This window comes from Carcharhinus amblyrhynchos, chromosome 13 (genome assembly GCF_965287045.1).
Source record: "Carcharhinus amblyrhynchos chromosome 13, sCarAmb.v2.hapA, whole genome shotgun sequence".
NCBI classification, from domain to species: Eukaryota; Metazoa; Chordata; class Chondrichthyes; order Carcharhiniformes; family Carcharhinidae; genus Carcharhinus; species Carcharhinus amblyrhynchos.
The window spans coordinates 40084314-40101838 of NC_137336.1; the positions used below are offsets into that span (position 1 = coordinate 40084314).

Sequence of the window (17525 nt, forward strand, 5' to 3'; positions counted from 1 at the left end):
ATAGGAAAATTTGTATATTGTTACAATTGGATGGTTAATGGTTATCATTCTTGCGATATTCAAAGCTTTTTACATAATTTGTGTGTTTCTTTTTTGTTTTAAATTTATTTAATAGAGAGCTGATATAGCGGTTTCAGCTTTGACAATTACCCCAGAGAGAGAGAATGTTGTGGACTTCACTGGTCGAATCATGGACTACACCTTGGGATTTCTACTTAAGAAGCCAGAACACAGAGTGGACATGTTCACCTGCCTAGAACCATTTGATCTGACAGTTTGGGCGTGTATTATTGGTACTCTGTTTATAATAGGCCTGCTTGTTTGCATGCTTAGCTGGGTAAAGCCTTCACCACTTCAAATAGGATCCGTGACATCAACAACTTTGTACAATGCTGCGTGGCTCGTTTACGGATCATTTGTACAACAAGGTAGGGATACCTTAAGAAAATGTATTCCAATCTACTCTCCCACAGTGTCTCATTTCAAAATTACTTTTTATAAAAACTAATTATCTGTTAACTTATCATTTAGTTAGTATTCTTTCTTTTTTAAGAATTGGGTAGTCATCAATTTATTTATGAAAAGCACTTGTCAGATTTAAAATGCATTTGCTGTAAATTTCTGATATAGAATATTAAGCCATAGCATCAACAAGCTCTAAATAACAAAATTAGTCACTTACAGTATTTAAAAATAATTAAAAACCTTATTATAATTTGCTATTTTTGCAAAAAATTACCAATTCTTTCAGCGTAAAGGGGTGTTTTTAAAAGTGATTTCACCTGTTAATATATGTAATGTGTGATATATAAAATCAGCAGGGCTATGGTCAAAGATTAATTCAACAATATTGTATCTTTGAATATATTTATTCTGTAACTTTCCAACCTTGAAAAAAATCCCGAATGGTCCTGTGTGCAAGTTTCTCTTTCCACATCACCTCAGCCAGCCGATTTCTCATCTGCCATCAGCTCCTTTCCAATATGCTGCAATTAGTTTTGTGCAAATTGCTTCCTATCGTATCTGGGTCTCATACCTAATGTTACGATCCTTACTTGTGAGCTGCTGATCTATAATTAACTGTATATTCCATCACAAGTAAGGATCATAACATTATGTATGAGACCCATATACGATGGGAAGCAATTTGTACAAAACTAAAAGCAACATATTGGAAAGGGGCTGATGACAGATGAGAAATCAGCTAGCTGAGATGATGTGGAAAGAAAAGCTGATTTCAAGTAGTGTTTTTCCCTATGTATGTAGGTATTCAAATGTATCACTGAGCTCTGCACATAAATTTAGGAGTTATCTCCCTATTTACTTCTTCCATGCCCCAATTAAGCAATGATCAATTAAAATAACCTAGAACAATGATTTTTCTTTTAAATTCCTACTCTCTAATCAGCTTACAAATTTTATCTTCCCTTTCTCTCTCACAATTAGGGGACCTGTAGCAAGGACTCATATTGATTCTGTTTGAAATATTTTTACGTACATCTGTCCTTTCCACTGCATGTATTCCTTCCTTCAAGAATATTGTCACTTTTTTTCTTAAAACCAATTTTGCCCTTCCTAACAATAATATTTTCCACCCCTGCCCATTTGTAACCAATTTTCTGTTAATGCAACTAAATACCTTCCTGTAAATAATTACTTCTAATTTCCTCGCTTTATTTTCTGGTCAAAGCATTGACTTAAATGCACTTTCTCTCTTTCCTTTTTTTGTCTTCAATATGATTTTTTTTGCTTATCGAAAAATGTATTACTTTATTTTGGCCTTTTCCCTGTTTAATGCTGGTTAATTTTATTTTATCATAGAAATCCTATAGTAAAGAAAGAGACCATTCAGCCCATCGAGTCTGTACCAACCACAAAGCTAATCAGGCCCTACCCCCATATTCCTACATATATTTTACCCACTAATCCCTCTAACCTACACATTTCAGGACACTAAGGGGTAATTTTAGCATGGCCAATCAACCTAATCTGCACATCTTTGAACTGTGGGAGGAAACCGTGGTATTTGGAGGAAACCCACGCAGACACGAGGAGAATGTGCAAACTCCTCACAGACAGTGACCCAAGCCAGGAATCAAACTCAGGTCCCTGGTGCTGTGAAGCAGCAGTGCTAACCACTGTGCTACTGTGCCACCCCTGTGCTAACTTACTTTAATTCTTCACTCATTTCCCTCTGAATGCTATTCTTAAGGCACAATTCATTTTTTGGTATTTTTATATCATTATTAAATTTTATATTTCTACCTTCCACATTAGCTGTCTGATGTGTATTTTTTCCTGCCACCTTGCTTTCCAGTTTAAAAACTCTTCATGTCACTAATAATTCCTCTTACAAGCTTATTGGCTCCATTTCTGTTCAGATGTCACACATTCCGATAGAATAGCCCTATCTTACCTAGGACCTGTGGCTTCCTGAGAAAATCCCTTGAGCTTTTCATTGAGTTCCTAATCTTCCAATCCTTCTTTAGTTTAGCACATCTGCTGTGGAGTAATCTGGATATGATCACCCTCAGATTATCTTGAATAAATAGTGACATAAACTGGAAAGTATGTTGCAGGAAAAATACACATCAGAGAGCTGATGTGGAAAGTAGAAATATAAAAAAAATTAATAATGATATAAAAATTCCAAGAAATGAATTGTGCCACAAGAATAGCATTCAGAGGGATGAGAGTGAAGAGTTAAAGTAAAATTAAGCTTTGTAATCTCTTGAAGTCCGTCATGCAGAATCATTTGTCTTTTTCAAATGTCCCCTGCCCTAACACCTAGGAGACAACAATGTACCCAAGTCTTTCAACTACAAGCATTGAGTCTTGGATTGTCACTAAATGAACTGCTAACCTCCCACCTTAAAGCTGACTCATGTTTTTTTAATGTCAGTGTAATCGATTTGATGGTCTAGGTTAGGCTTCTCATTGCACTTGCAGCACTGCTGAACAACAGTACTTCAAACTTGTTGGAGAGTACTTCACTCTGGAAATTCCCACATTCGTCACTCATTTCCCATGGATAATCACCACCACTCCCCCCCCCCACCCACTTCAGCATCTTCCCTATGTATTAGTGGAATCATTAATATTCAAAACTGGTATCCCAGAACCCCCTTCCCTGCACTCCCCAGCGTGTCAGATTGTCTCCCAACTCAACCTCAACTATTTAATTAGTCAAATTCTGTAACTGTCAACTTTGTACAAATATCCCAGAATGTAAATAATTTATGTTGGAGGTTTATTTTAAGTAAAATAGACATGCTACATAATTACAGAAGGTTCCTCTTGACTATGAAAGTTGCACAGCTGTCAGTCATGACAAATGTGAGTGTAATGATAGTCATTCACCCAAGAAAAAGAATGTCTGCAACCATCTGTCAGTTATCAAATTTCTCATTCATTAATTATTCTATTGGCTTCTGGCAAAACCTGGAATGAGCTTTCAAATTTATTCTGGAGCACCACAGGCTAAATTTTATTCTTATTGGTTGTGCTAACACTAATGCCAATGCCAAAGGCATTTCTTTTTCTTTGGTAGAATTGAAAAAACATTTTTACTTGGTGATCAATATATTTTATTGCTGCTATGTGAATGCATAAAGTATAATTTGAATTTATCTCCAGTAATGGTGCATAATATTAAAATGACCAGTGCCCTTCCTTCCACTTCATAACTTTGCCCTGTTCTGATATAGAACAACTTTACTACTTAAAAACAAAAGCTAAAGCCATGATAGTCTGTTGATACTACATGAACAGGGGTCTGGCCAAGTTTTACTCCCTTACGGGTGGAATTCTCCCATGGGCCTGTCAAGGTTCAGTGTCAGGCAGGTGTGAAGAATTCAGCGGGAGTCCAAACATTTGTTTCACACCAACGTGAATTTCTGGTTGGATCGTCTGATTGTGTATGGCAGATCGGGAAACCCTCTGGAGTTCGGTGTGAAACTGATTTGCGTCCCACTAATGCACAGCGGCACTGCTGTCTCACAGCATCAGGGACCCGGGTTCAATTCTCGGCTTGGGTCATTCCATGAGGATTCAGCATGTTCTCCCCGTGTCTGCGTGGGTTTCTTCTGGATGCTCTGGTTTCCTCCCACAGTCCGGAAGATGTGCTGGTTAAGTGCATTGACCATGCTAAATTCTCCCTTAGTGTACCAAACAGACGCCAGAGTGTGGCGATTAGGGGATTTTCACAGTAACTTCATTGCAGTGTTAATATAAGCCATACTTGTGACACTAAGAAATAAACTTTACATTTTAATGAGATGCAAGTGAAGGTATGACAGGAATCTTCCACCCAAACCCAATTCTCCATGATGTTTAGCCACACTGGTGTCTAAAATAACATGATAGGCAAATGTCAGGATTCATTAAAGTCGGACAGACCTGAAGCTGCCTATGGGGTTCGGGATGGAAGCCAGCAGCCCCGGACCCTGGAGTACCACGTCAGGGAATCAGGGAGCCTCTGTGGTTAGATCTTTGATGTTGGTTTCCTGGAGGGTGCCCATCTTCCAGCCTCAGAATGTCCTTGGAGATATATTTTCAGTCTTTGGAGGTCCATCTTAGACTGTTCCAAGAGATCCATCATCCTATTGAAGAGGTCCATCTTCTTTCTTCAATAACCAGTGATGCTGGGCACCTTTTCAACATGGCACACGGATATAGTGGTGGTCTATGTGCATCAGCCTGCCCAGTCACACAATATGGCACAAAACACTGGGTTAAGTAATTAATAAGGTAAGGGCTGGAAGATTGGTGCATTTTCCCACCAGTCTCCGCAGCAGGAAACACTCTATGTTCTCACTCCCACCATGGGACTGAGTTCCAGACGGGAGAATTCCACCCTATACCACTGCAAAGTAGAATGTTGAGGGCATTTTGATTGCTGCTACATATTATTGCTGATGTGGTACAGAAATGCTAATGTGCTGAGGAACACCAGTGAGTTGATCGGTTTTAATTTTTAAACACATTAGGAGCAGAGATATTTCAAAGAACCAACTCAGGCATGGTGGACTGAGCGATTTCCATCAATGCTGCATGTTCTCTACTCAGTAGCAAACAGCAGTGTAGATGAGCCGCACTTCAGGCAGGAATGTGGTAATGCATATTCATGTGTAAGACTCATTCAGGCTATTCATACCATGGTCCAAGACGCAAGGATGCACGTGGCTCCTCAGCAGGACTCTAGTACTATACAAGCCACCATTGCTAAGCAGACTCAGCAGGTTGCATCTCTGCTGAGCACCAACTGCCGTGCACGTTTCCCCCCCCCACCCCTTCCTTCCCTCCCAATAAGCACCATTATTCTATCATTCAGTGTTCAGTAGCTCATCCTGTGCTTCCACTCAGCATCACAGAGTGTACATCTGTGCTGATGCCTGCTTCATTTGCAGGTCATTATGATCAGTGTTCATCTGAATGATATTCATCAGCATTTGCTGTTGCGGCTGCTTTTTCATCCATGAGAACAACATATGTTGTTTTATGAGAGAATAAAAAGCTATCTCTTTGAATATTTCATTGTCAGTGCACTATTCTTTAGTATTGTCCTTCAATCTTCAAGGGTGCCAAGATATTCCTCCCAAATCAATGTGCAATAACAAGCTTAGAATGAGCGAAATGTTTTACACATGAGGATCCAACATTAGTTCCATATTGCCTCTTCCAGTTATGTACAGGTACATCTTAAACATAAGAGGTGTTGAGATTCAACTGAGGTAATTTGACATTTGGGAATTCCTTCATGCAGTATCTTTTCTCATTGTTATGTGTGTGTTTCGATTTGCATAATGCTGCAATTTTCAGTGATACATTACTCCGTTTATTTTAGTCCTACAGGTTTTTTGATTTTCACGACTGCAATTATTTTTGTTATACTCCTATATGGTTAGTTTAGAAAATGTTGGAATGGCATCGGTGGCACAATGGTTAGCACCAGGGACCCAGGTTCAATTCCAGCCTTGAGTGACAGTCTGTGTGGTGTTTGCACATTCTCCTCGTGTCTGCGTGGGTTTCCTCTGGGTGCTCCAGTTTTCTCCACAGTCCAAAGATGCGTGGGTTAGGTGATTTAGCCATATAAAATTGCCCCTTAGTGTGCCAAGAAATATAGGTTAGGGGGATTAGCAGGATAGCTATATGGGGTTACATGGTAAGTCATGGTAAGTATAGGCCGGTTAGTTTAACGTCTGTTGTAGGTAAAATGTTAGAATCCGTGATCAAGGAGAAAATAGCGAGGCATCTTAAGGAGAATTGTTTGGTAGAGCAGATGCAGCACGGTTTCGTTAAGGGGAAATCGTGTCTGACGAATTTATTGGAGTTCTATGCGGACGTGTCTAGGGCGGTGGATAGAGGAGAGCCGGTGGATGTGGTGTTTCTTGATTTTCAGAAGGCGTTTGACAAGGTTCCCCACAAGAGGTTATTACAGAAGGTCAGGGGGCACGGAGTTGGGGGTAGGGTGTGAGCGTAGATAGAGGATTGGCTGTCAAATAGGAGGCAGAGAGTGGGGGTCAATGGGTGCTATTCGGATTGGCGGTTGGTGACCAGTGGAGTGCCCCAGGGGTCGGTGCTGGGGCCTCAGCTATTTACCATTTATATAGATGATCTGGAGGAGGGAACCGAGTGTATGGTGTCGAAATTTGCTGATGACACCAAGATTGGTAGAACGGCAAATTGTGCGGAGAGTGTGGAGAGTCTGCAGAAGGATCTAGATAGGCTGGGCGAATGGGCCAGGAACTGGCAAATGGAATTTAATGTTGGCAAATGTGAGGTTGTCCACTTTGGTAGGAATAATGGTAGGAAGGACTATTACTTACATGGCGAAAAACTGCAGCATGCGACGGTGCAGAGGGACCTCGGGGTTCTTGTGCATGAGTCGCAAAAACCCAGCCTACAGGTGCAGCAGGTGGTCAGGAAGGCAAATGGGATGCTGGCCTTCATAGCGAGGGGGATTGGATATAAAAGTAGGGAGGTCTTGCTGCAGCTGTATAGGGCACTGGTGAGGCCGCAGCTGGAGTACTGTGTGCAGTTTTGGTCGCCACACTTACGCAAGATATTTTGGCCTTGGAGGGAGTGCAGAGGAGGTTTACTAGGCTGATACCGGAGTTGAGGGGGTTGAACTATGAGGAGAGGCTGAATAAACTAGGCTTGTACTCGTTAGAGTTTAGAAGAATGAGGGGAGATCTCATTGAGACATATAAGATGATGAATGGAATGGATAGGATAGAGGTGGAGAGACTCTTCCCGCTCAGAAAGGATAGTAGGACTAGGGGGCACAGCCTCAAGATAAAGGGGGGGCGGTTTAGAACGGAGTTGAGGAGGAACTTCTTCACTCAAAGGGTGGTGAATCTCTGGAATTCTCTGCCCGTTGAAGTGGTGGAGGCTGCCTCGCTAAATATTTTTAAGACGCGGGTTGATAGGTTTTTGATAGGCAAGGGGATTAAGGGTTATGGGGAGAGGGCGGGAATGTGGAACTGAGACATGACAGATCAGCCATGATCTTATTGAATGGCGGGGCAGGCTCGAGGGGCTAGATGGCCTACTCCTGCTCCTATTTCTTATTTCTTATTTCTTATAAGTCGGCTAAGATTTGATGCAGACTTAATGGGTTGAATGGCCTCCTTCTGGGGTTCTATGATTCTGTAGCAAAATCTGTGCTTTAGTTTTATGGCCTTTTATGGCATAGAATAATAACAATTTTATTGCACAGAAGAAATCTCTTCCCCATCATACAGTTCTGAAAGAACTGTTCCATGAAATTCTTGCTCCCCCTCTTGGTATGCTTTATTAAATTTATCCTCTTAAAATATTTGTCCATTTTTAAGACTATGATGGATATTCCTTTCCGTTTCTGATAGGCCAACTCATGTGAAATAAATCTTCGGAACTCTGCATTTGCTCACTTAGTTGTAAATTTATACCTCGAGTTATGGACTCACTAACCAAAGGAAACAGTTATGGCGATTTAATTTATGAAAGCTTCTCATAAATGTTGAACCTTTATCAAATCTCCTCCTCAAGCTACTTGTTGCACAAGAAGCCCTGAGGCAGGAATCTCTCGTACCTCCGTTGGCAGGTTCAGTGATGGGTTGGTGAGTTTGGGAGATGAATTTGGCAGAAGGCCCAAACATCACTTTTACATCAAAGTGAATTTCCTGTCAGAGCTTCCTTTAGTGCCTGCCATGGGAATCCCGCTGAAGGCCAGCGTGAAAATGACTTGCATCCCACTAATGGAATGCAAATGAACGCTTGATTGGAATCTTCCACCCTTGCCCAGTTCTCCATTTCACCAGCGGGAAAATACATTGGTCCAGAACGTGCCTGGACCTACGTAATGAGCAAAATCCAGGACTTAATTTTAGGGCCTTCCTCACATCATGGACATCCAAGGAGAAGACAATGTTGGAAGCCTAAGGCTAAAAGAGCCTGCAGGAAGACTTCATGCCTCAAATGGCAGGCGAATCTTCGTGTCAAAGGCGATGCAGTGAAGCAGCTATCAGCAGATGGGAATTCTCCACGTAGCAGCTTTGGCTCTGCTGGTATCGGACTTGCTTCAGAACTTCAGAGTTTTCACCAGGCACTATTAAGGATGTGGCAAAGGGAGCCGAGAAGAACGGTTATATGTGGTTGGGTGAGAAATGCCCTAGGGAGTTGAAGCTCTCGGGGGAGGGGGGTGGGGGAATGAACCTGGGAGAGGGGGATAAAGATATCAGGTGGGTGAATCTAGGAGACAGGAAAGGAATTTGGAAAAGTGAATGTGTCGGGGAGAGGGAGGGGTAACATGGGAGAAGGTTGCAAGTGGGGAGGTAGGTGTTACAGAGGAGGAAGGAATAAGGGAGAGAGTTTAAATTTGAAGATGTCAGGAGAGAGTAGGAGCCCAGAAGAAGGGTGGGAGAAGATGCAGCTGAGTGAGAAGAAAGGATCTTTGTGGGAGGAAGGGACCAGGGGAAGGAAAGGACCCTGGGAGAGGAAAGAGCCCGGGAAGGAGGAACGGACTGGACGAAGGGGTGTGGAGAAGGAGGATGCAGCGCGATGGAAGGCAGCTAGAGAGTTAGAAATAAATCCGGGAGCCTAGAGACAGTTTGAAGCCAAGCAGGAGGAATGAGCCAAGGGGGAGGAATGGGCCCTGAGGAAGAAAGGAGCATATAACCCTAATAAGTATGAGGTGATTCATTTTGGTAGGACAAACTTGAATGCGGATTACAGGGTCAATGGCAGGGTTCTGAGGAATGTGGAAGAACAGAGAGATCTTGAGGTTCATATCCACAGATCTCTGAAGGTTGCCATTCAAGTGGATAGAGCTGTGAAGAAGGCTTATTGTGTGATAGTGTTTATTAACAGGGGTTTGAGTTTAAGAGCCATGGCATTATGCTGCAACTGTACCGGATCTTGGTGAGACCACATTTGGAATATTGTGTGCAGTTCTGGTCACCTCACTATAAGAAGGATGTGGAAGCATTGGAGAGAGTGTGAGGAGTTTTACCAGGATGCTGCCTGGTTTGGAGGGTAGGCCTTACAAGGAAAGGTTGAGAGAGCTGGGGCTTTTCTCTTTAGAGCAGAGGACGATGAGAGGTGACAATAGAGGTTTATAAGATGATGAGGGGGATAGATAGAGTGGACATGCAGAGGCTATTTCCTCGGGTGGATGTAGCTGTTACTCGGGGACATATAACTGTAAAGTACATGTAAAGCTCATTCCTCCTGCTTGGCTTCAAACTGTCTCTAGGCTCCCGGATTTATTTCTAACTCTCTAGCTGCCTTCCATCGCGCTGCATCCTCCTTCTCCACACCCCTTCGTCCAGTCCGTTCCTCCTTCCCGGGCTCTTTCCTCTCCCAGGGTCCTTTCCTTCCCCTGGTCCCTTCCTCCCACAAAGATCCTTTCTTCTCACTCAGCTGCATCTTCTCCCACCCTTCTTCTGGGCTCCTACTCTCTCCTGACATCTTCAAATTTAAACTCTCTCCCTTAAAGTACTGTAAAGTACAGAGGGGGAGATGTAGGAGGGATGTCTGAGGTAGGTTCTGGAGAGTGTGGAATGCACTTCCTGCTGTGATAATGGAGTCACACACTTTAGGAACTTTCAAGCGGTTATTGGATAGGCACATGGAACACACCAGAATGATAGGGAGTGGGATAGCTTGATCTTGGGTTCGGACATAGCTCAACACAATATTGAGGGCTGAAGGGCCTGTACTGTGCTGTACAGTATGTTCTATGTTCTATATTTTTCATTTTACCGATGGCACACGGAGCCTTCAGAGCCTTACCTGGCTAAATGAGACAGCAAAGGTGGGAGGAAATAAATGACTCAGGATTCATTGAGAGAGCAAGAAGAATGGTGATGGACATCAGTGAAAGTGGGAAAGAAGTGCGAGGACTTTGTAGGCATGTTGCCAGAAATATCTATGGGTAGTGGCACTTGCCCCATGGGACAGGGTTGGGGGTGGTGGGGCCATCTGTATAGAAGGCTGAAGAATGACAGGGAGGCCCCTGCTATGGCTCACATTCACTCAGGCCTCATGGCCCTGTTGAGGAGGAAGGAGGGCCAGCTGTGGGAGAGGGAGGTCCAGGCACCAGCAACTTTAGGAGCAGCAAGAGATCCAGTGTCAGAATGGGCATGGCAGAGAAGGGTGCAGAAGGACATCCCTAACAAGTACTTAAGCATAGGAAAGCTTTTTCCCATGAAAAGATCTGCCCCTCAGTGCTGAACTTTCTTCAAATGACCCAGTGGCAGCTTCAGTAAACAATGTGGTTCTCCTGATTTCTGTCACTGATTTCTGTGCCATGCTACAGAACAAGCCGAGAGAGGTGTGTTGATGCCCAATGCCAGTGACATAGACTTCTATGTCTCCAATCCTTTCCAGAGATTTATTGAGAATACGTGTCGGATCTCCCGGTTTACAGCCCACAAGGAGGTGAACAATGTTCAAGAGGCCAGCGACAATGATTGATGTAAAGCTCATCCAGCAAGTCAGTTGGAGATGTTCATTGGCTTCAGGGCTATGACTGAGTTCTCCCCAAGTACAAGGTATCATCAGCTGTATACAGCCGTGAAAGATCCCAGGGACCAGCCAGCAGTAAGTGCTTCCCTTCCATCAATTTTCAACTGGTCTGTGACCACTGAAAACAGATTCTTATGTGTAGACAATGTCTACATACTTTGACAGCTCCAGTTCCCCAGTGTGCTTTCTGGAATGGATATCAGGAAACATTGATCCACTGCAGACTTGGCTACTCCAGCTTGTGAGGGATCTGTGCACAAGTACAAATGTGATGGCATCTGCCACGAGTGAATACAGGTGACCAATGAGCAGCCCATTGGGATTCTGAAGATGTGATTCTGGTGATATACCTGGTGGGACCCTCCAGTATGATCCAGCAAGTTTCACATGGATCCTGGTGATCTGCTATGTGCTGGATGACCTGGCACTGCAGAGGAGGAAGGCCTTGAAAAATGAGGGCACTTTTTATCATGATGTCTCCTCCAATGATGAGGATGTGGAGGAGCCAGCTGACAATGCGATGCAAGTTGAGAGCAAAGCACAGTAGGGTACGTGCAAAGGCAGTTTAAGTTGTGCTAATGCAGTACCGTTTCCTGTGGCCCTTTTATCATACCAAAAATATTCCAAAAATGTGATCCCTTAATTAGTCCTGTTCTCATTGTCTAGCACCCAGGTGTTGTGTTCCTAATTTGATCAAGGGCACTTTAAGGGATCAATCTTGTGACACCCTGATGATGTCATCGGCCATGTGCAAATGGGCTGTATATCCTAACAGCCTGTAGAGTAAACACCTTTCCATTAAGTCTCTTGTTTGTTTGCATCTTTGTGGTCGGCCAGCCTATACTTTATAAATACTACAACAAGTGCACAGCACACAGTCAGCAAGGCTGAGGAACTGAACAATTTTGTTTGTGTTTCCCCTCAGTACTCCTTCCAAAATGTATAGCAGCGCAATGGGCCAGGAGACAATGGCGGAGGCCATTTCGCAGTGTTCCTACTGTGCGCCATGATCCCTGCGCATTTCTGGCGCTAAGTTTGTTAGAGTAGTTAGCTGTTTGTGAATAAGATGAATAAAGTCACAGGCCAGTGAGCACACTTTTGCACGTTGAGTTAACATGCTGAAAGTCACATTAGGACTATGCTGGAAATTGGCGCAGAACTGATTTAAATATTTAGATCCCTATTTCCATCCTATTAGTGAATTTGGGATTGAAGTCTCCAGGCCCGCTAGTGTCTCCCCCCACTGCCAGGAGTGGTTCCCTCCAGCGAGGCTTACAACTGCTCCCCAATAACAGGGAGCAAGCAGCCTGCCCTGCTGGAGCAAAGAGAGGCCATTGAAGCCACCCCAGGAGGTCAGGGGTAAGCTGGGGTTCTCCCTGGGCAGTGCCACACTGGACAGTGGCAGCCTGGCTATGCCAGCCTGGCCCTGGCACTGCCCAAGGGGAAAATTGGCAATGCTTAAGGGGGGGGGGCAGGGCATATTTGGTGGCAGAGCCTATAGAGGGTGATTGGTAGGTGTAGGGAGTTCTGCTGCCACTCTGCCAGAGGATCGCTGGGAGAGGGAGGGAAGGGGGTGATCGGGGCTGGCCATCCTGTTGGGGACAGGGGCTTGGGGCTCCTGGGTGAGACATGGGGCTTGCCCGGAGAGGTCTGGGAGGCCAGAAATTAGGTGCGGGGAGGTTGGAGTGGCAGCGATGCAGGTCGTGGAACTGGCTAGCGATTGAGCTGGCCAATGATCAGGAGGCTGGCAGTGCAGGGACACTGTGCATGCGCCGATCTCGGTGCTGACAGATCGCCACATGCGCAGTGGCTCACTCAGCAGTATGCTGCCGGCCTCTCCAGTGGAAATAGACCCTGCCCACTGATTTTCAGTGTGAATGTTGCGAGGGCACTCTGCAGTTTTCAGAGTGTGGGAGATCCATTCTGAAAATCACACTAAAAAATCTGCGGGAGTTCCTCCAGTTTTCATGCAAATTCGGCACTTAGAATTTTTTGGGAGAATTGCCGCCTGTATCTCTGCAGAAGATTAATCTGAGATTGAACTGGTCAAACTACTTACCTGTCTAAACGTTTGAGAAACATTAAAACATAAATATTTCAGGAGATTTGTAATTGGCTATTGAATTCATTTCATGAACAAATTCATGTTCTCAGATATTTTATATTTTTAATACTCCATGTTATGTATCATAACTTACAGAAAAATGGACATCTCTCTCATTTTAATAGGGAAGAGGAAACCACAGCCCAATCGCATATTCTTATAATTTTTGCATTCCTCTAAGCTACAGATTTAATTCTTCAACATATCTATCATGCACTTGTTTCGAATATGTATTCCCCAACTTTACCTGGGAAGTATTTAACTTCATTGATACACAAATCAAATAGTCTGCCATCAGTATTATAACAACTTTCTCAGCAACTATAAATTATTTATCCTAACGTTTTGTTCCGTAAAAGATATATATTGTACAAGGAGAATAATTGTTGAATATTGGTCACGAAAACCTTTTAAACCTCAGGGTTCTGTTCCCTTTACATTGATCCATATTGTCCTTTACTGAGCTTCCATTCTGTTTCCCTACTTAGTCTCTTAAGGGTCAATGTTCCTGTCCTGCCTGCATGTGGAATAAAGGATGAGATGAAGGATATCCAAGGTGCAATGTGACCATAATGGCCCCGACACACCTCTAGTTCAACATCCAAGTTATTTATGTAGGTTAAACATTCAGCAGTATAGGGTTACTTCTGACATAGGCTAGTTTCTAGAAACAGAGGCCAACAGCATCTGGAATGGGAAATTTTAGTGCTGCACTGCACCACTCCACCATCCCCTGACATAATCCACTTCCCCTCCAGCGAGGCTATTAAATCTGCACTCTATGCTGTAGAGTTGTGAGCAATACAGTTTAATCTGACAAAATATTATTTAGAACTCCTTTTTAAAATGTATTAATAACTTACCATCTGATGCAATTAATAAATGTAATTACCTTAAGAATCAATAGTTAAAAACCAGGGGTCATTTAAAACTGAGATGATGAGACACATTTTCTCTAATAGTCATGAGCCTTTCGAGCTCACTTCTCCAGAGAGAGTGGAGGCAGGATCACTGAGTATTTTTAAGGCAGAAATAGAGAGATTCTCGACTAATAAATGAATCAAAGGTTAAGCTTAAAGTTTATTTATTATTGTCAATAACACTGTAATGAAGTTGCTGTGAAAATCTCCCAGTTGCCATATCTTTTGACTGTGGGAGGAAACCGGAGCACCCAGAGGGAACTCACGCAAACACAGGGAGAACCTGCAGACTCCATGCAAAGTGACCGAAACCAGGAATCAAACCCAGGTCCCTGGTGCTGTGAGGCAGAAGTGCTAACCACTGTGCCACCGTGCCACCCTGTCAGGCAGGAAAACTACTATCAGATCATGAGTGATCTCACTGAGTGGCAGAGCAATCTCAAGGAACCAAATGGCCTATTTCTGCTGTTAATTTGTATTTACTTATGTACTAATTTGTATTTTTACTTTCTTTCTAGGGACAGGAGGAGAAGTTCCCATTAACACTTTGGCGGTTCGCTTATTGATGGGGTTTTGGTGGCTTTTCGTGTTCATAATCATCTCAACCTACACTGCAAACTTAACTGCCATCTTGACCAACAATCGGATTGAAAACCCCATTCGGTAAAACACTGATGCTTTTCTTATAAGACCATAACAACTAGGAGCAGGAATAGGCCAATTGGCCCCTCGAGCCAATAGATCATGCTTGATGTTTTCGTGGACTCAGCTCCACTTACCCGCCCGCTCACCATAACCCTTAATTCCTTTACTGTTCAAAAATGTATTTATCTTTACCTTAAAACCATTCAATGAGGTATCCTCAGCTGCTTCACTGCAGGGAATTCCACAGATTCACAACCCTTTGTGCAAAGATGTTCCTCCTCTGTCCTAAATCTGCTTCCCCTTATTTTGCCCCCTAGTTCTGGTTTCACCCACCAGTGTAAAAATAAGTTTTTATATCAGTGTAAAAATAAGTTTGAGTTACTGTTTGTTTTTATTCAGAATAAATGAATGGTGGATTTGTAATTAATTTTTTTTTATAGAAGAGTATTCTATACCTCGCAGGGCATGGTAAATATAATTTCCTTTGTTAACCCCCCCACCCCCTCAGATGGCTTTAGTTAAAATTACCTTCTGAATTTTGAAAAGTGTGGGCTAGAATTTTCCCGGGCTGCTATGCTGCTTGAGTAGCACAGTGGGCCGGGAGACAACAGTGGGGGCCAGACCAGGCCTGTGGACTAAAGTTAAGTTGCTTGGCGTTGGTCATCTCTTAACTCTTCTCAACCTGTAATTTAGTTGTCCCGATGGACGGGGAGTATTCAATTTGTACCTGTTAATTCAAAACTGTGCCTGCGTGGATGTTTTAATGTGGTCTGGAAATTTTGTGCATGGTAATTGAAAGTACACATATCAGACACTCAGCTGACCAAAACATAACTGTTGTGTTACAATGCCATATATGAGTTATTGGACTTTCCTTATTAATATAACAAATTTATTAAAGTACTAATGACTGGGAGAAGCTTGCTATCAATTGTTCAAAATGGCAACAACTTGTCCATCAGGTGGCGTCACGTTTTGAGTCCAAATGTTGTAATGGTGAGGCAGACCAGTGCTAGGGATGGGAAGGAAAGGAAGCAAATCCTGCACTCCCACAACTTTGTGGGACATCTTGCACGTGTCCAAAGATTTGTGGGTCAGGTATCAGCCTGTTCTGTTACATGAAGACCTATGGCAGATAATCATGACCCTGAGTAGAAACATAGAAAATAGGAACAAAAGTAAGCCATTCTGCCCATCAAACCATCGAGAGGTGGATTTGTGACCAGTATCAGGCCAATCACGAGTGTCCAAGGCCCTTTTTTTTCTGGGTAATCAGCTCCACCAGCATCTCCCCCCTGCCCCCCCCATCCCCACCAGCAGGGTTTGCAACTGCTCCCCTCTAAGAGGGTTGGTGGGGACAGAGGCCATTGAGGCCCTGCTGGGAAATCAAGGGCAAGGGAGTGCCCCTTTGACAGTGTCAGCCTGGTAGTGCCAGCCTGGTACCCTGACTACCCACTGGGCAATGCCAAGAGAGGGTAGATCCAGAGAGGATGGGTCATACTGGGGGTGGGGGCGGCGGGGGGGGGGGGGGGGGGGGGGGTGGTCAGTGAGGCCTATTGGGGAGGTTAGTTGGTGGTGGGGGAGTGTCCCATGGCCACTCTGCAATAGGATCAGTGAGAGAGGGAGGGAGAAGAGTGAACTGGGTTGGTCATTGCGAGGGGAGCATTGAGGCTAGCCATTGTGCAGGAGATCAGGGAAGATGCGGGGGGGGGTGGGGGGATTCAAGGCTGACCATGGGTATGGTAGAGGGAGGCTGGCCCAGGGGGTCTGGTAGGCCAGCGATCAGGGAGATGGGGGGGTGTCGGGCATTGGGAGGCCGACGATTGAGGGAGTGTCGGGAGGTCAGTGATTGGAAGGAGGAACTCTGGAATAGACAGGAAGCCAGCAATCAGGGGGCCAGCAATGGGGTGGGAGGGCAAATGGGGGCGGTACCCATGCACCAATCTCCCCACTGACAGATTGGTGCATGTGCAGTGGCCCATTCAGCGCAACGCTGCCAGCCTCTCAGGTGGGATGAGCCTCACCCCCATTTCCCCCACCCCTCTTTCTTGCATGAATCCCTTTGAGGCATTCTGTGATGCACAGGGTGATGGAGATTTGTTCAGGTGAGTATGCTCAAAAAACGGGCAGGAAATTCTCCCATTTTCCCGCATGTTGAGCACTTTGTTTTTTTTTTGGGAGGATCCTGTCTGTGATTTGTATGATATCAATCCTGCAATACACTCCTACAGAGTAAATATTACTTCTGTGAAATAAATAGACCACTTTCTTCTCTGTACTACCTTAATTGGAGTGTTGAGCCATTTATCATACATTATAAGGGCAAAAAGCCAAACTCCCACTTAAGATAGGGTTCATGACAGAAAGATATATCTTTAGCTACTTAATCTGCTTCTTCTAATTTCACAAGAACGAGAGCCATACAATCGGCACAATTGAACTTGCAATTTACTCAATGATTTACCATTGCACATTATAACCATTTTTAACAAAGTACAATTTTATTATCCAAATAGATTCCTCCAAATGGTTTAAAATACAATTGAACAAATCTCTTTTTACGTTTTTTTCTCAATTATTTGCTATGACCTATCATATTGACAATGGCATTACAAGTTGCAGGATTATGCATCATCCCCGTTAATGGTAACACTGAACAGTGATGTAACTCACATGACTCTTGTTGTCCCTGTTTTCTCAGCACATAACTCATTCACTTGTCATGTGTCTTTAAAGACCTTGGACAAGCTGAACTGTAGTTAATATAAACGCAATGTAGCGTGAATGTAGGAAATCTGAAATAAAAGCAGAAAATGCTAGAAATTCTCAGCAGTTCTGACAGCCAT

At 43.7% G+C, this 17525-nt stretch overlaps 1 protein-coding gene across 2 annotated transcripts in view; it reads left to right on the top strand.

Moving 5' to 3' along the window:
* LOC145351504 (glutamate receptor ionotropic, delta-2-like) overlaps nucleotides 1-17525 on the top strand; it is a 380118-nt gene that overhangs the window by 310017 nt on the left and 52576 nt on the right. For both annotated transcript variants that reach the window (XM_080201102.1, XM_080201103.1), the window contains exons 11-12: nucleotides 116-428; nucleotides 14553-14697. In XM_080201102.1, the coding sequence (XP_080057228.1) occupies nucleotides 116-428; nucleotides 14553-14697 (458 nt within the window). The remainder of the gene's footprint in view (nucleotides 1-115; nucleotides 429-14552; nucleotides 14698-17525) is intronic.